Here is an 18,430-nt window from a genome sequence, read left to right as displayed (position 1 = left end):
CTTTCGCTGTTGGCCCCCCCGAGGACCTCGGAAGGCCTGACCGCCTCCAGCCCATCTCTCGGCTCTCACTATGTCACCCTCTATACACTCCAGGGTCAGAGACATAAAGCGCTCTGGTTGGCCTTCGAAGCCCATCCTCCCCCGCCCCTTCCAATCTTCTCAACCTGCCCCCACCCCCAGGCCTTTGGTCCCACCTGTGGGCCCAGATGCTCTCCCCCAGCCACCTCCAGCTTCCATTAAGGCCCAGCGCACAGCCTGCCTCCTCCAGGAAGCCTTCCCATTCATGGGTCAGTGTGCTCTCTCCCCCGCTGGACTGTGAGCTCCTCGAGGCCCAGTGCCTGGCACACGTCGGGTGCTTAATAAGTACCCACTATTAGTGCATGGCCTTCTGGCTTCCTTGGGGCACCTGCCTTTTGGGCTCTCACCCCCCTCCCCAGGCTCCAGGTTGCAGAAGGCCCAATTCAGGCCTGGCCCACAGGCAGTGGAGCTCACCCCCAGGGTGGTGTTCCACCGATTATAGCCAGCAAAGTGAAGGATGCTCTCTGTGGCCATGGCCAGGCCCGTGTGCTGGGACAGGCCCGACATCCAATTCTGGTGCTTATTCAGATACTCCTAAAAAGGGAAATCAAGTTGTTTGGTTAAAAAGAGAAAGCGATGACGGCATTTCATAAATTAAAGGGCAACTTGAGGCCCCAGGTTCAAATCCTGATCTGGCCAGTCCTCGGGGAGGGGGCTCTGGCCATCTCCTGACCCCCCGGGCCTCAGTCTCCTCGTTAGACGAGGGCCAAGTGAGCTGGCCTGGAACGAGTGGCAGGAGGATGGACAGAGGAGCTCTGCCTGGCTGCAAAGAGCTAGAGGTTGGAGCAGTCTTGGGCAGGAAATTTGAGAAAATGATCCCAGCCTTTTCCCAGCCCTGGTTAGCGCAGAGGGACAGAAAGGTCCGGCCAGGCACGACTGCACGCACCGCCGAGTGAGGGTTAGTTAGGGTTATGCGCCCGGGCAAGCGGAGGGCCCAGAGGATGGGGGGAGGGCGGGCTGGCAGCTCTCGTCTCTCGCTTCCCAGTGCCAAGCCAAGCTTCTGCTCCAGGGTGATGGGCAGCCATGGACGGTTCCCTCCTGAAACTCCAACCAGGAGCAAGGATGTACAACACCAAAAGCAAAGGGGTCCCGGTGCTCCTAGAACAGAATGCTGATACTACAAGAAGACATAAGTTCAGGGCGGACGTTACCTACAGAAATGGACAACGGCTCTCTCTAACATAGTCTGACGTCAGAAAATGGGCTGAAAGAATAAGAAAATGTAGGAAGAATCCCGCCACAAAAAGCTGTCGTGGTGATAAATGCTCATGACACAAGAAGAGGATGACTCGCAAAAAGCCTACGAGCAATGTCTCAAAGGGAAACAGAGCTTGGACACGAGTTCAACTAGAATTTCTCAAAGAGATGAAGCAAGAGTTAACCAAAGAAAAGATTTTTTAAAAAATCAAATGTGAGCACTAGAGGAAAAATTGGGAAAAGAAATGAGAGCTAGAGGAGGAAGGATCGGAAGAAGAATTAAAAGGTTTCAATAAAAGGTAAAACCTTACAGCCAAGAAACTAATTCCCTAAAAATAAGAGTGGACCAAATTTAGAAGACAAAGACTCTGATGCAAAATATTACAAAGCAAGCTAAGAGATGGGAAGAAACAAAAACAAATGGAAGGGGCAGCTGGGTAGCTCAGTGGATTGAGAGTTAGGCCTAGAGACGGGAGGTCCTGGGTTCAAATCTGGCCTCAGACACTTCCCAGCTGTGTGACCCTGGGCAAGTCACTTGACTCCCATTGCCCACCCTTACCACTCTTCCACCAAGGAGCCAATACACAGAAGTTAAGGGTTTAAAAAAAAAAAAGGAAGGTATGTATCTCTTAGTAAAAACACATCGGAGGGATTATATAAGAACACTGACCCAGCTGAAAACCTTAATCAAAAAATGGAAGGTCATCATATTCTATGTTTCAACAAATCTTTCAAGAAAATTGCCCAGAGGCCTCTTAGAAGTAGAGGATAAAGCAGAAACAGAATCTTCTGGTCATCTCCTGAAAGAAACCTCAAAAAGAAAACTCCCAGGAATATAATCTAAGCAAAACAGAGCAGGATGGATCTTGAAGAAGGGTTCAAAGAAAAAATGGAAGGACAAGAATCTACGCTTTTCATCAATAAAAATGAGAAAGAACTAGTCGACGAATTGGGAATGCAACCCCAGGCTCCAGAGAGAAATCTTAAAAATCAAAAACATGAACAAACAACAAAAAGCAACGTAATAACATAAATAACAAAAAGCAAAAAAAGCGATCATGAAATGGGAGTTTCTTTGAAAAAACCACAATAATAAAATAGATGAGCTATTTTCAAAAAGAAACCCCAATGACCAGTATCAAAAACGAAAAGGTGAGCTCGTCGCTAATAAATGAGCAATAAAAGCGATGATTAGGAAGGAATCAAGTTGACAATCTAAATGAAACAGATGAATATTTTCCAAGATGTAAAACACGATATAAACAGAATAAGAAACAGAGGAAACAAATGGCCCAATCTCGGGAAGAAAGAGGCCATAAATGAACTCGCAAAGGAAAAACCCAGGACCGGATGGCCTTACAAGTGAAGGCCCTGAAAGAACAATGAACTTCAACAGCACATAAATGGTTTGGAAAATATCAGGAAAAGGAGTCCAGTTGAAAGCTCTGAAAGCCAAACCAAGAGAAAGAAAACTATGGACCGATATCTCTAATCCAAAGATGTACAAGACCAGGGTTCAATATCAGGAAAATGATAAACATACCACGTTAATACCAAGAATAACAAAGATCTTAGGATTATATAGTAATAGAAGCAGAAATAACTTTTACAACCATTTCTGTTAAAAAATATTGGAAAGGGGGCAGCTGGGTGGCTCACTGGATTGAGAGCCAGGTGGGAGTTGAGAGGTCCTGGGTTCAAATCTGGCCTCAGACACTAGCTGGGTGGCCCTGGGGAAGTCACTTCACTTCCATAGCCTGGCCCTCACCACTCTTCTACCTTGGAACCAATACACAGCGTTAATTCTGAGATAGAAGGGAAGGGGTTAAAAAAATCCACTAGAAAGAGTCTGCTAAGTGGCACATTGGATTGAGAGCCAGATCGGGAGTTGGGAGATCCCACATTCCAATCTGACCTCAGACACTTCCTGGCTATGTGACCTTGGACAAGCCACTTAACTTTGCTGCTTATTCTTGAGCACTCTTCTGCCTTAGAGCCGATACTCAGTATTGATTCTAAGAGATAAGGTGAGGGTTTAAAGAAAAAAAAGGAAGACAGACAGAGCACTTGTTCATGGGTGGGCTGAGCTAACAAATGCATGCTTTACAGAGCTAGAAAAAAATAAAATTCATGAGGAAGAATTCAAGCTCTTTTCCCATTTGCTCAACTAGATGTCCGCTGCTCTCATCCGCTTTGGGGCGGCAGGGCTAGCTTGGAGTTTCCCTAAATGAGGGTCTCCCGAAAGTCCTTGTGGCACCGGGATAATGGGGGGTCTCCCCAGCCTCACCACAAGCCAGCTGGGGCTCTGCTCAGCGCACTCCCCTCACCTGCAGGTGGGACTTGGTGACCGACGGGGCCCACTTCATGGCCTCCTGGAGGATCATCCCGCAGCGGGCAGCAAAGTCCTTCACAATGTTCTGAAAGAAGATTTGGGTGTGAGGAACTGACCCAGCCATCTGAGCCCCACCAGGCGCTGCGGGGAGCTTGGTATCTCTACTAAGCCTGGACCCTAAACTCCACAAGCTCCATTTAGGATCCCCACTTCCTGAATGGAGAAACAGAGGCTAAAGGGAGGTCAAGGATCTCTATGAGGCCAGCTCTCTGCCTCCACGAATGGGCCAGAAACACTGTCTGGCCACTAAAAGCTGGGGTGAAAGGGTGCCCCCCTCCCAGAACAGACCCTGGCTCAGGCCCCTGCCCCCACCCTGGAACAGAGCATCTAAGGAGAGGCAAAGGCTGAGCCCCAGGTTCACTAGGAGCCAGGCCAGAGTGGCCAAGATCAGCCACTCACCTCCCGGGCTTCGCTGGTGTCGGGGACCGTGATCCGATATGGGGTGTCTGGGATCTCGTAGTAAGGCTGGTCCTTGTGGATGTCCTGCGGGGGGAGGCCATCAGCTGGGGCTCAGGTACCCCCACTTTCAAGGCCCATCTGCCCAAGACCCGGGAGGCCGGTGTGCAGGGCTCAGGGCAGGCACTGGACTTGGCCACCTTTGGGTCTTTAACCCCTGACCTTTTGTCTTAGAATCAATACTGAGTATCGGGCCAAGGCACAAGAGCGGTCAGGGCCGGGTAGTGGGGGTTAGGTGACCAGCCCAAGGAGTGGAACCCAGGACTTCCCATCCCCAGGCCTGGCTCTCCACCCTCTGAGCTGCCCAGCTGGCCCCTGGGCTTGGTCATCTTGGAGCTCTCAGCTCTAGTCTGCCGAGGTCTGTCCAGCTACCGGCCCCACCCCCACACCGCCCATCGCTGAGCTCCGGGCTCTAAGGCCCCTGAATCCCTGGCCGGACGTCCTCTGCCGCACACTCTCCGGCCCCTTCTCTCTCCCGCTGCCTCTGTTCTAAGGCTGCGTCCGGCTCGGATGCCCTCCGCCCGGGGCCCCCAGCCACAGGGCCCCCACTCACGGCGCCCAGAGACAGTGACAGAGTCTGCAGGATGTCCAGCATGGTCTTCAGGACGGTGCCGCTCCACAGCAAGTGGGGAAACCTGCGGGGACCATCCAGACGTGTGCCTGAGACAAGCGGCCTCCCCCCAGCCCTGAAGTCTCGAGAATCCCTCCTCAGGCTCTCAGGAGTGCCATGGTGGGCATCGGGAGCTCCCGGGCACGGCTGGGGCCTCTGGGCACCGGCAGCTCAGAATGATGCCAGCAGAGGGCCTGCTTCTGCTTGGGCCCCCATCCAGGTCTGCCGGCTGCCTTCAGCCAAACTCACCCGCCCGAGACAGAAAGAGGGGCGAGGGGCAGCCTGGCAGAGTGGAGCCTGGGTGCGAGTCCTGCTCTGGCAAACAGTAACGGTAATGGCAACACCACCACCTGAAGGGGAGCCACAGGGCCGGGCACTAGGTGATCCGGGCCTCACCATCGTCTCCAAACAAGAACTCGCCCTTGTGAACCCCGGTGTGACGGCCTGCTGGGGTTACTCCCTCTCCTTCTGTACTCTCGTTCCACTTCTTCCCCCTTCCGTCCCCGGACCCAGAGAGGCCCCCCCCAGGCCAGAGACACAGACTTATTGTCACCTGGCCGAGGCCATGCTTGGCCAAGACCGAGCAGCCACATGGGGCTCTCCTGGACACCCAGATGGCGCCACGGGGGGTGCTCAGGCAGAGCCCTGGCAGTGCCACGGGGGCACCAGGGGGACGTACTTATCGACCAGTCCAGACAGGTACTTGTCGGCCACCCGGCGGATCCTCTTGTGAATGTGGTTGAAGTTGACCAGCAGGAACTGGGCGTGGCGTTCCAGCTCCGCCTCGTTTTCCTTGGTCTTGGCCTGCAGGCCGGGAAGGACACGGCGTGAGGGGCCCCGGCGTGTGCCAGGATCCCGTTGGGGGGAGACAAGCACCAGAGAAGGGGGGAGAAGGCCAGGGCTGCCGCATCACAGGGCCTCTCCAGGCTCGGTTTCCCCATCTATGACACGGGAGCCCCTCGCTCTACACCCCGCGCCCCCTGGAGGCACGGCGGACTCTGCGGCCAGGCACTGTCGGAAGGTCGGGCTCCCTGACAACGCAGAGGCCGCACAGACAAGGCAGCCGGGCGGGCAGGCCCGTGAAGGTCAGAAGAGGGGCCTGGGCTCGGGCCCGAGGATGGGGCGGTCATTAGGGCGGTCACACGGCCTTAACAACACGTACCTTCTCAGCCATCATATTGAGGAAAGCGTCAAAGACTTTGTCCGCCACGGAGATCACGCACTGCATCATGCCTGGGGAGAGAGGACGGGCCGATGAGCGTCCTCAGGGGCCGCTGGCTGGCCAGAGAACACGTGCCCGTCCGTGCCCCGCTGACTGGCTCCCCAGGGAATCCTCACTGCTGGCTGGAGCGGCTTCTCGCCCCAGGAGGGCGGGCATTGGGGGCTGGGGGTCCAGGACCAACTGGACCACTGCCTGCGGCTGGCAGGCTGAATCTGACCACTGCGGGGGCTCAGGGAGCATCGGCCCCACCCTGCACCCCTGAGCGGATTCAGAAGCCTCAGATTGTCCCGACACCATTTCTTCCTTCTTAACAAAAACAAGCCTGTGCCTTCTGCCCTAGAAACGATGCCGAGAACTGATTCTAAGACAGCGGAGGGGCACGGACGAGACAGCGGAGGCGCAGTGACTCGCCCACGGTCACCCCGCTAGGAAGCGTCCAAGGCTGGACTGGAACCCAGGACGTTGGCCGCCTCTAGGCCGGGCTTGCGGCACCCCACGGTACCTGGGCCTGATCTCGTGCTCGCCTAAATGTGACTGAAGTTACTGAGGGCCAGAGCGGTCAGACGCGCTGCTCCTGGCTGCTCGGACATTCGGACGGGCTCCGGTCCCCATGAGTGCAGGCCTCACGCAACGGGGCAAGCGAGACGAGAGCCAGGAGACTCCTTGGAGCCCAGTGAGCAGGAGGCAGCCCCTCGACGGGCCCGTCTCAGAAGCTCTCCAGGACGGCCTGCCCTGCCCCGGGAGCCCCTTCCCATCCCTGTCTCTGGCGCAGTCAGGAGGACCCGGGGGAGGACCGACGAGTGGCCTGGTCCAGCAGGCGGGGAGAGAAGGAGCTGAAGATGGCCCTGCCGGGGAGACGGGGCTCACACACTCCCTGTGCCTCCCCGCCTCGGTTTCCTCATCTGCAGAATGGAGATAATGGCGTCTCCCTGCAGGCCTGTCGTGAGGGACGAAGCAGGAAGTCCTGAGACACGGTCGATGGCACGTAGGTGGAGGAAGGGGCTATGAGCTGGGAGTCTAAGGAAGCCGAGAAGGGGAGGAAGGGCAGCCCAGGCCGGGCCAGGGGGCGGCAGAGAAGGCCTGTGGGTGTGCCCTCAGGGTGCCAGGCTGCACCGGAGCTCCCGCACTTTAGGAAAAGGGCCCGCGTCTCCTGGGTGCTGGGCCCGTGCTGAGCCTGGCCAGGCCCAAAGTCTGGAGAGTCCAGAGACGCAGGCGGCCCGAGTCTCTCCTCCACGTGCAGGCCTGGGCAGGAGCTCCGGCATTGGGGCCCACAGGGGACAGGGTACGAGCCTGTCGAGGGGACGAGGCCTTGGCCGCCAGGTGGCCGGGTCTAGAGACGCAGAGATGGGTGGATCTGGGGTGGGGGAGGCAGCAAAGGAGGGGAGGAAGAAGAGACCAGCGAGGGGAGCTGCTCCCCAGCGGCCGACGGGGCCGAAGGAAGGGCAGGACGGGGACAGAGAAGGGGAGGCTGTGAAGGAAGCTGCTGCCTTCAGGCAGGACCTTCCCGAGACGCTGCAAACCCAGCAAGGTGCGCGCACCGACGGGCCTCTGCGGGCCTCGGGAGGCTCCTGCAGAGCGTCCGCACGGCTCGGGCTCCAAGGCTGTTCCGGCAGCTCCTGCCATCCAACAGGGAGATCTTCTGGCTTCCTCGTAAGCGGGTGACAGGCGCGACGGGCCAGCTCGGACGCCTACGCCGTGGGGCGCTTCTCAGAGTAGTTAAAAGCGTAAAGCAACAAGATCCAAAGGGAAACGGCCTCCCCAAAACATTCAGAAAGGGAGTTCATGAAGCCGCGGAGCGAAGGGCTCCTGCCCAAAAGGTGCCTGGAAATCGGCCTGACCCTCCGCCTGGAGGATCGCTTCTAGGGCAGAGAGCGGCAAGGCCTGGGCAAGGGGAGAAGTGACCCGCCAGGGTCTGGGGCCAGACTCTGCCCCGAGCTCCCTTGCTGCTCCCCAGAATCCTCCTTGGGAACAAGAACACGAGGTTCGATCTGCCGTTTCTGGGGAGCCTCAGTGTCCAAAGGTAGGTTCTGCGCCTCTCCACACTTGGTCCCCCAGCAGGACAGTCAAAGGCTGGATTTGAACTCGGCTCTCCCTGACTCCGGGCCCAGGGCTCTCCCCAGACCTAAGGGGTGTGGGATCAGCTTCTGCACCTCTTTCCTCCTCCTCTCCGGAAGGCTCCTATAGCAGCCAGCTTCTCCGCCTCGGACCCTTCCCAGACATCTCCAGTCCAGCAGCGCCCCTGGGCTCCCTCCACCCCAGCATGGGAGACAAGTCGAGCCTCTTCCTCCTCCTGTCCAAGGGGCTCCGAGTTCCAGGCCTGGCATAGGGCAGGATCTCTGCTCCCCACGGATGACGGCCTCTGGGCATTTAAGGAGCCCATTCTCCCCCAGAAGGGCCTTCTGCCGCTCGCCAGGGCTTCTGGGAGCTCTGCTCCTCGTAGCCCCATGGTCCCTGGGCCTGAGTCTTGGCAGGCCGACTCCCAGGAATCTGTATTGTCTGCAGCTCTTTTATTTGTAAAAGCCCCACTTTCTGTCCTAGCAACCACGCTAAGACAGAACGTAAGCACTAGGCAATGCGGGGTAAGTGACCTGACCAGGGTCACACAGCTAGGAAGGGTCAGAGCCCACACTGGCAGCCAGGACTTCCTGACTCCGAGCTCGGTGCTCCAGTCACCGCGCTACCTCGCTGCCCACCTGCACTTGTGGTAAGTGGGATTCCTCTTTGTTGGTGATCTATAGAAGTGCCGGGGATTTCTGGGGGCTCATTTGATAGTCGCTACTTCACGGTGGCTGGAGTTCATGCTCACAGAAGCAGAGCAAAACGACCACCACGCTGACCGCCGAGTGTGCTGGTACGAACATATCACGAGCCATCCCGCCGCACTGCTCACTTGCCCCCGGCACGTGCTTGCCTCGGCCCCATCCCCACCTTGCCCCGGCTGCCTCACCCTCTGCAGGGGCACCACCTGCTCCCCAAGCGTGCGGGCACACGCAGAGGCTCCCACTCCAATGAGCAGCCCTGGGGCTCAGCAGGGAAGCAGCGAGCAGCGAGCGAGGCTCTGCTTCATCCAAGAAAGAGAGGATCCAAATGGGCCTCGGCCTTCAAGAGAGCAGAGACACGGCCTGACAAGAGGGCACTTTCTGCGCCAGGCTGCGGTTTCGCCGGGGCCTTCTTTCAAAGCAGAAAGTGATCAGGGCAAATAATGAAAAGAATTCTTGTGAGGGGGTGAAGTTCAGAGGAAAGCAACTGTGGTGGAGATGGAGGGGGGAGAGGAAGAGGGAGAGAGACGGAGAAAGGGAGAGAGAGAGAAAGAGAGAAACAGAGAGAAGGCAAGAGAGAGAAAGAGGGAGAGAGAGAGAGAGAGGGAGAGAGCCAGAGAGAGAGAGAGAGAGAAGGAGGGAGGGAGGGAGGGAAGGAGGGAAGGAGAGAGAGAGAGAGAGAGAGAGAGAGAGAGAGAGAGAGAGAGGAAGAAAGAGGGGAGGGAGAGGAGAGAGACAGAGACAGAGAGAGGGAGGAAGAAGGAGACAAACAGAAGCTGGAAAACCTGAGAGTGTATCTGCAGCGGGCACTCGATCCTCTTTGGGGTTGGGGAGACAAACCCTGGGAAAGAGCCATTGGAACAGCCCCCTGACGAGCAGCCGCTTTGATCCCTCGGCCCCCAGCGGGAAGGCCCGGCAGCTGCAGGCCCCTCAGCCTCCTGGGGCCTGGCGTGGGGGGCCACAGGCATCGCATTAACCTCTTCACCCCTTTCAGGGAAGATCAAAGCCCAGGGGGCAGCTGGCTGAATGGGCCCTTTCTGGCGCATCTCCTGACAGACGCTTTCGTGATCGCTTCCTGGAGGCGAGGCTCCAGCTCTAAACCTCACACTGGGCCCAGCTCGTGCCTCAAAAGCAGGCATCCGAAGGCCTGAGCTGGGCTGGGTCCCGGAGCTGAGGCTCTCTTGCTGGGTGCCATCAGACAAACTGCTCCCTGTCTCTGGGCCTCAGTCTCCTCAGCCGCGGATCCAGAGGAGTTCTCACCGCCCAAGTCTTGGGGGCCATCCGATGGCTCCGTGTCAGAAGCACATTTTTAAAATCTTTCCCATCTCAGTACCATGTCTAAGAGGAGCAGCAAGGGCTGGCAATGGGGCTAAGTGACTTGCCCAGGGTCAGCGTGTGGCTTTAGGCAATGGCAATGAAGTTAAAGAAGAGGTGGTGGTCCCCCGGACCCTTCTGCTGAGCCTCCCCAAGTGTGAGCCCCCAAGAGCAGGGGCTTCTTCTTCTGTCTCTCCAGCTGTGAGAACTCAGAAAGTGCTTCCTAAACACTTTAGTTATTCCCTCCTTCAAGTAAGGAAGGGCAGAAGCTTGGGTGGAGATCAGCAGATGCAGAAAGGGAAGGGACCTCGGCCCTGGGACACACGGACAGAGGGCCAGGAGAGCTGGGCCGGGCTTCCACCAGCTGGCCTGCTCCGTCATTCTCTCAAATGCAGGCCATCAGGGAGGGAGAGGGATGTTTCGGGCCTGGTTACAGCCCAGAACGAGGGAAGGGAAGCCCCTGAAGGATGGCGACCTTCACCGAGATCAGGACAATGAGGACAAGAGGAAGTCCCCCCAGTCACTGGCCGGGCACCTGCCTCGAGCAGAGCCATCCTGAATGGGCCTCCTGAGGGCCCCAGGACAGAGGGCCATCACTGTCCCCTTTGACAGATGAGGACACTGAGGCAGACAGTGCCTCCAGGCTAGGGCTCTTCCCAGCTGCCTCAGATTTCTCCCGAAAATCAGGAGGATCTGGGCACAGTCAGACATGTACCAGAGGAGTCGGTCTCCAAGGGCTCCGGGCACAGATGGGCACCCCACAGCTGGCCTCACGTGTGAGAGGGACAGGCAGTGCCTCACAATCACAGAGAAGGGGCCTCTCCTGCCCCTCTTGCCCCTGGAGACACTGAAAGAACGAAGCAGGGGCAGGGGTACCCCCGGCAGAAAGGAATGAGCGGGGGTAAAGTGGACACACCATGCCAAGGGAGGCATGCCCACCAATGACTAGGAGCTCCATCCCCACCCCCCCTTCCTCTCTGGCCTAGGGGGAGAGGCCACAACATGGCTCAAGGCCTGACGTGCTAAGAGGCTACAGAGGCCAAGGAGAGCTCCAAGCTGCTCCCTAGGATGTCCCGAGGCCCCCAGCACCTCTGATAGTCCCTGGCCCAGAGGAGGCACCTGGCAGATGCCGGTGGAAGGAATGGATTCCCTCATTTCCCAGGGAAGGAAACTGAGGACCGGGGGGAGGGGTCACCTCACACCCTGCACAGGCCTCACAGTGACGGTGTGAGATTCTGCAAGGGCAGCCCAGAAGACCACTCGCTGGTGCTTTCTGCTCTCCGAGACTTCCTCAGTGCTTTGAGGGCTCCGACATCCCTCGAAGTATCATCCGTCACCCCACGCCGGGCACCACTCCCAGTGAAGAGCCCAGCCTGAGCCCCCCTAGGAACGGCCTCCCTGGGCCTCTGCCACTTGACGTTTATGGGTCTGGCATCTGCACTAGAAGCTGAAGCAAACTGGCGACGTTTCCATCCAAGCATTTATCTAAATACTTGCGACAGGCATCGTTAAACCCCCAATCCCTCAATTCCTGCAGCATCCCTTCTCCGGGGAGGACACATAATACTGCCCAGGGAGGGGGGACGGGAGTGCCAGGAAGCCCCGGGTCCTGTCCCTTCCGCTTTAGCCCTCACCTTCCGTCTTAGAATCAATCCTGGCTTGGCTCCAAGGCAGAACAGCAGGAAGGGCAGGCAATGGGGGTTAAGGGACTTGCCCAGGGTCACACAGGAGTGTCAGAGGCCAGATGGACCCCAGACCTCCCGTCTCTGGGCCTGGCTCTCAATCCACTGAGTCGCCCAGCTGCCCCCAACAAGTTCCTGTTTCTGACACGTGTGGGCTGGGGGTGCCCGGCTCTGTGGGGCATGGCACTTGACCCTCTGCTCCCCAAGGCTTCTCTAAGGCCCTCTGTCTGTGGGTGTGCTTCAGTACAAGTGGCTTCCTCCCTGGGGCAGGGTCTGTCACGAGCTTGGAGCTGGGCCTGCTCATCTGTTCTGGTTCTGGACTCGGGTCTGATAGAAAACCAAGCCTCAAAGCCTCCAGACCAAGCAGGAAAGGACCTGGTGAGCATTCTGCAGAGATGGCCAAGCACGTCGGGAGCACGGCTGGCATCAGAGCCCAGGGCACGCTGCCCTTTACACGGCACCACACGCAGTCACTCTGGGAGCCGGCCAGGAGGCATTGGGGAACCACCCGATGAGGGGCCCTGGCCCCAGAGCGCGAGGCTCCCCGAGGCAGACGGATGCCGAGCCCGAAGGCCAGGAGCGTGGGCCCGGGGATGAAGTCCGAGCCGCCACGCAGGACCTCAGAATGGGGACGCTGCCGAGCTTACCAGATTTGTCTTTCTGAATGGCCTTGTCCTCAAAGTAGTAGAACATCACTTGAAAGCGGTCTGGTTCTGTGGAGCGCAGGACCCTGTGGGAGACACGGCGGTCACGGCCAGGAACACAGCTCAGAGGCCCTCTAGGAGCTGGACCTTCCCCGAGGAGTCAGCAGAGCAGAGGCAGCCAGCAAGGCCCAGAGGGGCAGGGGCCCAGCCGGAGGGCGCCCAGCATCAGAGGGGCCTGGCCAGAGGGCATCCAGGGCCAAGGCCAGCCCCACCCAGGGCCTCCTTGGCTGACAGGGCTCGGCTGGGGCCAGCTCCGGGCTGAAGCTACTTCTTGAACGTCTGGGCTGGTGGTTCCCAAACCTTTTTGGCCTCCCGCCCCCTTTCCAGAAAAAATATTACTTAGTGCCCTGGAAATAATGAAACTATTTATCGAACTCAGAATAGAATGTAATACAAAAAAAGTGAGGCCATCACTGCTGCCCTGGATCCTGCAGCACCCACCAGGGGGTGGTGGCGCCCACTTTGGGAATCCCTGGTCTGGGCTGTAGCTGTCTGGACGCTGTGTGTGACCCAGGCACCACAGCTGGCTACTTGGTCACAACCACCGTCTGGGGCTCTGTCTAACAGATGCCCAGCGATGAACATTTCGGGGGGCTGCCTCCACACAAGGAGGTTTGTCTTCTCCCTGCACTGACCAATCTCAGTGGGCGCAGAGGCAGCCCCAGGCTCCCAGAGGCACTCCTGGGGGATGCAGTCTCCAGCCTGGGAGCCAAGAGGAAGAGGCCGGGGGGGCTGGCATGGATCTGTTGTCTAAGATGGCAGCTGACACTAATTCAACACTTGGGACCATCTCAGTGCAGTGAGTCTGTGACCTGCGGGGAGGACTGAGAGCATCAGGGGAAGTGAGGAAGATTTACATTTGAGGAAAACGGGCCAATGACCAGAGGGCCAAAAAAGGGACTGACCCTGGAAGTCTATGAGTGAGGCTGGATGGGATGGAAAGAATGTTTGGGGGGGGGGGTGCAGGTGGCTCAGGGGATGGAGAGTCAGGCCCAGAGATGGGAGGTCCTGGGTTCCAATCTAGCCCCAGACCCTTCCTCGCTGTGTGACCCTGGGCGAGTCACTTCACCCCCACTGCCCAGCTCTTAGCACCAATACACCATATGGACTCTAAGATGGAAGGTGAAGGGAGACCAGGCAGAGTCTGGCCTGGGACGGGGAGCCTAAGGTCCTTCCAGCTGAGAGAACCTTGGATTCGGAGCAATGGCAGCCTGCTGGGGGCTCACTCCAGGGAGATGGCTCCTGACTGAGGGCGCTGGGCACAAGGAGAACAGGTGGCCCTAGGAGGTCCCCCTCCCCACAGGATGCCTCCTCAGGGTGCTGGAGAGAAGATCCTGGCTCAGTCATGGCAGAGCATGTTGGTGATGCCATAAAGGGGAGGGGAGGGAAGGATGCCATTTGCCCCTACTGTGAGGGGCATCCCACAATGGCACCTGCCATTCTTTCTGGGATTAGGACACCCAAACAGTCCTGTACACGCACAGCTGACGCGCTGCTCTCCTGGGCCTCTCCCCATGGGACGCCTCAGCCTCGGGGCAAAGGTGGTGCCCAGGAGGCTGGGCCGACTCCTCTGCGGGCCATCGTTCTTCCTGTCATCCCTCTTGCCTCTGAAACCATCCATGCTCTTTCTTTTGCTGGCCAGTGCCAGTGGTGGAAGCTAAGGGTCAGCTCCCCTCCTTGGACTGTCCTGGAGCCCATGGCTGGGATCCCTCCTCTGCCCCTTGAATGCTCTGCTGGTAGCCCAGATATCCCCACATGAGAATATATGCAGGGCTGGCCGGGCTTCTCTGCTCCGTGTGTGCCGCACTGGGCACAGAGCAGCGCCCCCGAGCCAGTGGCATGGCCCCCTCCAAGGCCTCTTCGGCCTGACTGTGCCCGGGTACAACGTGTGGCTTCCGGGGCTCCGAGGCGGCCCTGTGGCCACGGGCTCCCTCAGCAGTCGGCGCTTCTCTGGCCCCTGGGCCCAAGCTCTGCGAGCCGGGCTCGGGGGGACACTGGCCCTGGGAGGCTCTGGGACAAACGCACCTCATGTACTCCAGGCGGTAGACGGACAGCAGGTAGGTGGACATGGCGAAGTCCAGCTTGTTGATGAGCGCGGACACTTCGGGGGCCGGGTCCAGCAGATTGCTGATCGTGCTGCGAAGTTCGTTCAGCTCGGCCTGGGGAGACAAACGTGAGTCCTTTACCTCCAGCCTGTCACCACCAGAGGCAGGGCCTGAGATCGGGCCGCTCTGCCCACCACGCCACGCTTGGGATGACCGTCCCATCGAATGGATGAGGAAACCGAGGCTGTTGGCCGGAGAGGCCTGTGCACAGAGCCTAGCCCGACCCCACCTCCCAGGTGGAGCTGGCGGGCAGGAGCTCGGGAGAAGTCGGGCAATCTCTCCTCCACTGTCCCTCAGAGAGAGGAAGGGGGGACGGTGTCCGTCAGCACCCTTTCTGACCTCACGTCTCACAGGGAAGAAAGCTGATGGTCAGAGGGGTGGGGACTCGGCCAAGGTCACACGAGGGGCTGGTCCTCACCGGCGTGACGGTGTCGTTCTTCATGGCTGAGTTGTACTGGAGGACAGAGCGCAGCGGCTCCTTGCTGGGGAACGTGAGCAGGGGGGACTTGGTGGCTATCTCACAGACCCCCTCGTACCACTCCTCCGGCCAGAGTCCTGCAAGTACAAGAAGGGGGCAGCTGGGTGGCTGAGGGGACAGAGTACCAGGCCTAGAGACGGCAGGGCCTGGGTGGATGCCTCCTGGCTGTGGTGCCCCACTGCTTCCTCCTGACCACTCATCTGCCCTGGCACCCACAGTATCGACTTTAAGATAAAGCTTTTGAAAAGTATAAGAAGGGAAACGAGGCCATCTGTCCAGGAGCCAAAAGCTGCCCCTGCACTGCATCTGGACTCGCCCCAGGGCTCAGTCCTTGGGCCATCCGCCATCCATCTGTCTGGGCACAGAACGGGAGCTCCTGCCTCCTTACAGGAGCAGCCTTTCCACCTCCTCCAGGGTCACAGTCGAGTGCCCGAGGGCCACACCAGCAGGAAAGCCTGGAAAGGCCGGGCCCAGGCGAGAGTCACCCCCAGAGAAGCCTGGCCAGGGGGAGCAGCGTTCAGCAGGAAAAGCAACCCCCTAGCTGCCTGCTTGGTTATGGCAGGGCCCGGGCCCACAGTCACGAAATCATGGAGTGTCCTGCAGTTGTGGGAAGCTCGACGTGGGCACCCGAGGCTCAATAGGAAGCTGATGCTTGAGCACAAGCCGTGCCAGGCCAGGCCCTGCTCAACAACTCCCAAGTTTCTGCCCTTCCTTCCCTCCCTCTGAGGCCACTGGGTCCCTGGTCCCTGCAGCTCTCAGTACTGCCAACCCTTCTACCTTCTCGCCCATCTCAGGTTTCTTGGCATGACGGTGAGAGGACGTCTAAGGAACCGTGATCACGGCCCAGTGCCCAGGAGATGGGGAGTTCTGGGCTCAGGTCATGTCCCCATCCCAGCAGGGGCACCCACAGCACCACAAGGCGCATTCAAGCTGCTGGAGTGTGGGGCCAGGGAACAGAGAGTCCTGGCGTGGGCTGGGGCCTGCCACACAGGAGGAATCACTGTCCAGAGCCTGCTGGCCTGGGCCTCCTCCATCCCATTTGTGAAGGGCAGGACCACCGCCTGGAGCCAGGCCAAGGAGGGCAGGAGTCCTAGGCTCCTTCTTCCTCTCTGGGCTTCCTCACACCCAGGATGGGCTTCCCTAGCGGGGCAGGGCTTTCAGTCTTCTAAGAAGACCCCTGGGACATCTGGCCTCTGCCCAGCACCCACGTCTATAGGGAGTGAGAGAAAACACAGCAGATTCAAGATGGCCTCGGGCCAAAGCCAGAGGGGCATCACCCTACCTGAGCCTTCCACGGCAAATCCCATGAGCACGGAGTAGAGCCAGAAGTCGCGGAAGAGCTTCTGAAGTCTCGGCTTGGCTTCCTTGATGGGCGGCAGACGTCTGGTGAGCTGGCAGGCAAGGGCAGAGAAACAGGAAAAGGCGGCTCACAGGATGACCTCCAGCACGGAGAAGGCTCCTGGCCTGGAGGACGTAACACTGCGGAGGGAGGGGGCAGGCATCGCCCCTCCAACGGGCCCTCTACCAGCCAGGCAGCCGCCTCCTGCCTCCAGGGGCCACAAGGGCAAAGGGGCTCCCTTGCCCAGGAGGCCTCTCCCCTGGACTATGTCCACTCTCGGGGAGAGGGGGGGAGTGACCACGAGTGGGTGGTCCAGAGGTCAATGAGAAGGGAAGGGACCCCCGGCCCAAAGGGCTGAGGCTGCTTCAAGTGCATCTCATCTCCTTGGCACCTCGCCGGCCTTGGTGCTGGAAGAAGCTGTGGAGAGCAACTAGTCCAAGTCCCTCATTTTACGGATGGAGAAACTGAGGCTCAGGAGTTGGCCCAAGCCATCCATGTGGCAGGTGGCAAGTTTCTATTTGCCAGGTGGAGGTGAGGAGGAAGGGGGCACAGGCTCGGCAAAGGCACAGAGACATAAGGAGTAGTTTCTAAGGAGGCCAGCAGCCTGGCGTATTGCTAAGGGGTGAGCAGCCTGGATAGGTGGGCTAAAGCTAGGCTGGGGGGGGGGGGGAGAGGCTTAAAAATGCCAACAGGGCAGGTGCTTAGAAAAATGGGCTGAGTGCCTGTTGCTACCATTATGAGTAAGATCCATTGGGGGTGAGAGGTCCCTTTGTTGGGGGCCAGAACCTACACCCCCTCCATTTGACAGAGAAGGAAACAGAGACCCTGAAGGAAGTGACTTGGCCAAGGTCCCACAGCCCGTAAGTGGAGGGGCAGGGCCTGGATGGCAGGAGGCCAGGCAAGTGTCCAGAACCCTGGGCCTTCCAAACATTCCAGGCAGGAAGCTCTCCCATCTGGCCTGCAGCAGCCCCAGGGCAAACACGGGGGGTGGGGGTTTTGCTGACGAAGGCAGTCCAGGGATGTTTGATTTGGGATCTGTTTACCTTGGAGAGAACGTGCCCCCGGCCGGCACCAAAGTTCACATTTAAGCCAAACTGGTCCCAGGGGAGGCTGTGGCTCTGGTCAGCTACGCTCGGCCAGCTCTGGGGCACCAAGGTAAGATCTGCTCCCGCTCCCTAACCTGAACCGTGTCAGGCTCCCTGAGGGGGGCTTGACTGTCTGATGGGCACCTGACCCAGCTTTCTACTGGGATCTGGTCAGGGTCCGGACCCACCCGGTTGGGTGACCTGAGAAATTCTCTTCTTCTGGCAAACATGGGGGGTGGCCCAGGGGCCCTTCAGATAAGTCTACTCTCTCTAACTTGCTGGGCACCCGGGCAACCCTTCCCTTCCTCAGGCCTCAGTTTCCTCCTCTGTATAATAGAAAGGGGGCTTCCCGGAGGAGTGTGCCCCATTTCTGAAGAACAAAGGCAGAAGAGGGGGCAGCTGGAAGGCTGACAAGGAAAGGTCATCTCTCTGGGGAAGGAAGCAGAGTCTGGGCTGGACAGCTGCCTCAAGAATCCTAAAGGCAGTCAAGGGCGAGAGGGATACATTGGGTATGGCTTGGCTGAGGGCAGAACTTGTAGTAAAGGGGCACTTACAAAGGGGCCAACTGAGGCTGGCAAGAACAAAAGAAGCTGCCCAAAGCTGGCTGAATGAGCCTCTCTGGTGAGGGGAGATTTCGCCAACATCAGGGCTGGAAGGGACCATAACCAAGCCCAGTGTGATCAGGAACAGGGTCAAGAGCTGGTTCTGCTGGAAGAACCCTGGACACAGTAGCAGCAATACTGTACTGTGCCCAACTGGGAATGACTTGGCTATTCTCAGCAGCACAATGGTAGAAAACGTTATCCAGGGGCAGCTCAGTGGGTAAAAGAGCCAGGCCTAAAGATGGGAGGTCCCAGGTTCACATCTGGTCTCTGACACTTCCCAGCCGTGTGATCCTGAACAAGTCACTTCATCCCCATCGCCTAGTCCTTACTACTCCTCTGTCTTGGAACTGACACCTAGTGTAGAGACTAAGACAAAAGGTATAGGAGGGAGGGAGGGAGGGAGG

At 58.5% G+C, this 18,430-nt stretch overlaps 1 protein-coding gene across 1 annotated transcript in view; it reads right to left on the bottom strand.

Moving 5' to 3' along the window:
- Positions 1-18,430, bottom strand: part of PI4KA (phosphatidylinositol 4-kinase alpha) — a 114,954-nt gene that overhangs the window by 28,713 nt on the left and 67,811 nt on the right. Inside the window, exons 20-29 of the mRNA XM_044674684.1 lie at positions 16,280-16,388; positions 14,938-15,074; positions 14,440-14,573; positions 12,358-12,440; positions 5,896-5,966; positions 5,413-5,537; positions 4,677-4,758; positions 4,067-4,150; positions 3,603-3,692; positions 493-612 (exon numbers count right to left, since the gene is read on the bottom strand). Of these exons, the coding sequence (XP_044530619.1) occupies positions 493-612; positions 3,603-3,692; positions 4,067-4,150; positions 4,677-4,758; positions 5,413-5,537; positions 5,896-5,966; positions 12,358-12,440; positions 14,440-14,573; positions 14,938-15,074; positions 16,280-16,388 (1,035 nt within the window). The remainder of the gene's footprint in view (positions 1-492; positions 613-3,602; positions 3,693-4,066; positions 4,151-4,676; positions 4,759-5,412; positions 5,538-5,895; positions 5,967-12,357; positions 12,441-14,439; positions 14,574-14,937; positions 15,075-16,279; positions 16,389-18,430) is intronic.

The sequence above is a fragment of the Gracilinanus agilis genome, chromosome 1 (genome assembly GCF_016433145.1).
Source record: "Gracilinanus agilis isolate LMUSP501 chromosome 1, AgileGrace, whole genome shotgun sequence".
Lineage (NCBI taxonomy): Eukaryota > Metazoa > Chordata > Mammalia > Didelphimorphia > Didelphidae > Gracilinanus > Gracilinanus agilis.
Note: the sequence above shows the minus strand (reverse complement) of the source record. Positions and strands in the feature narration are given on the sequence as shown.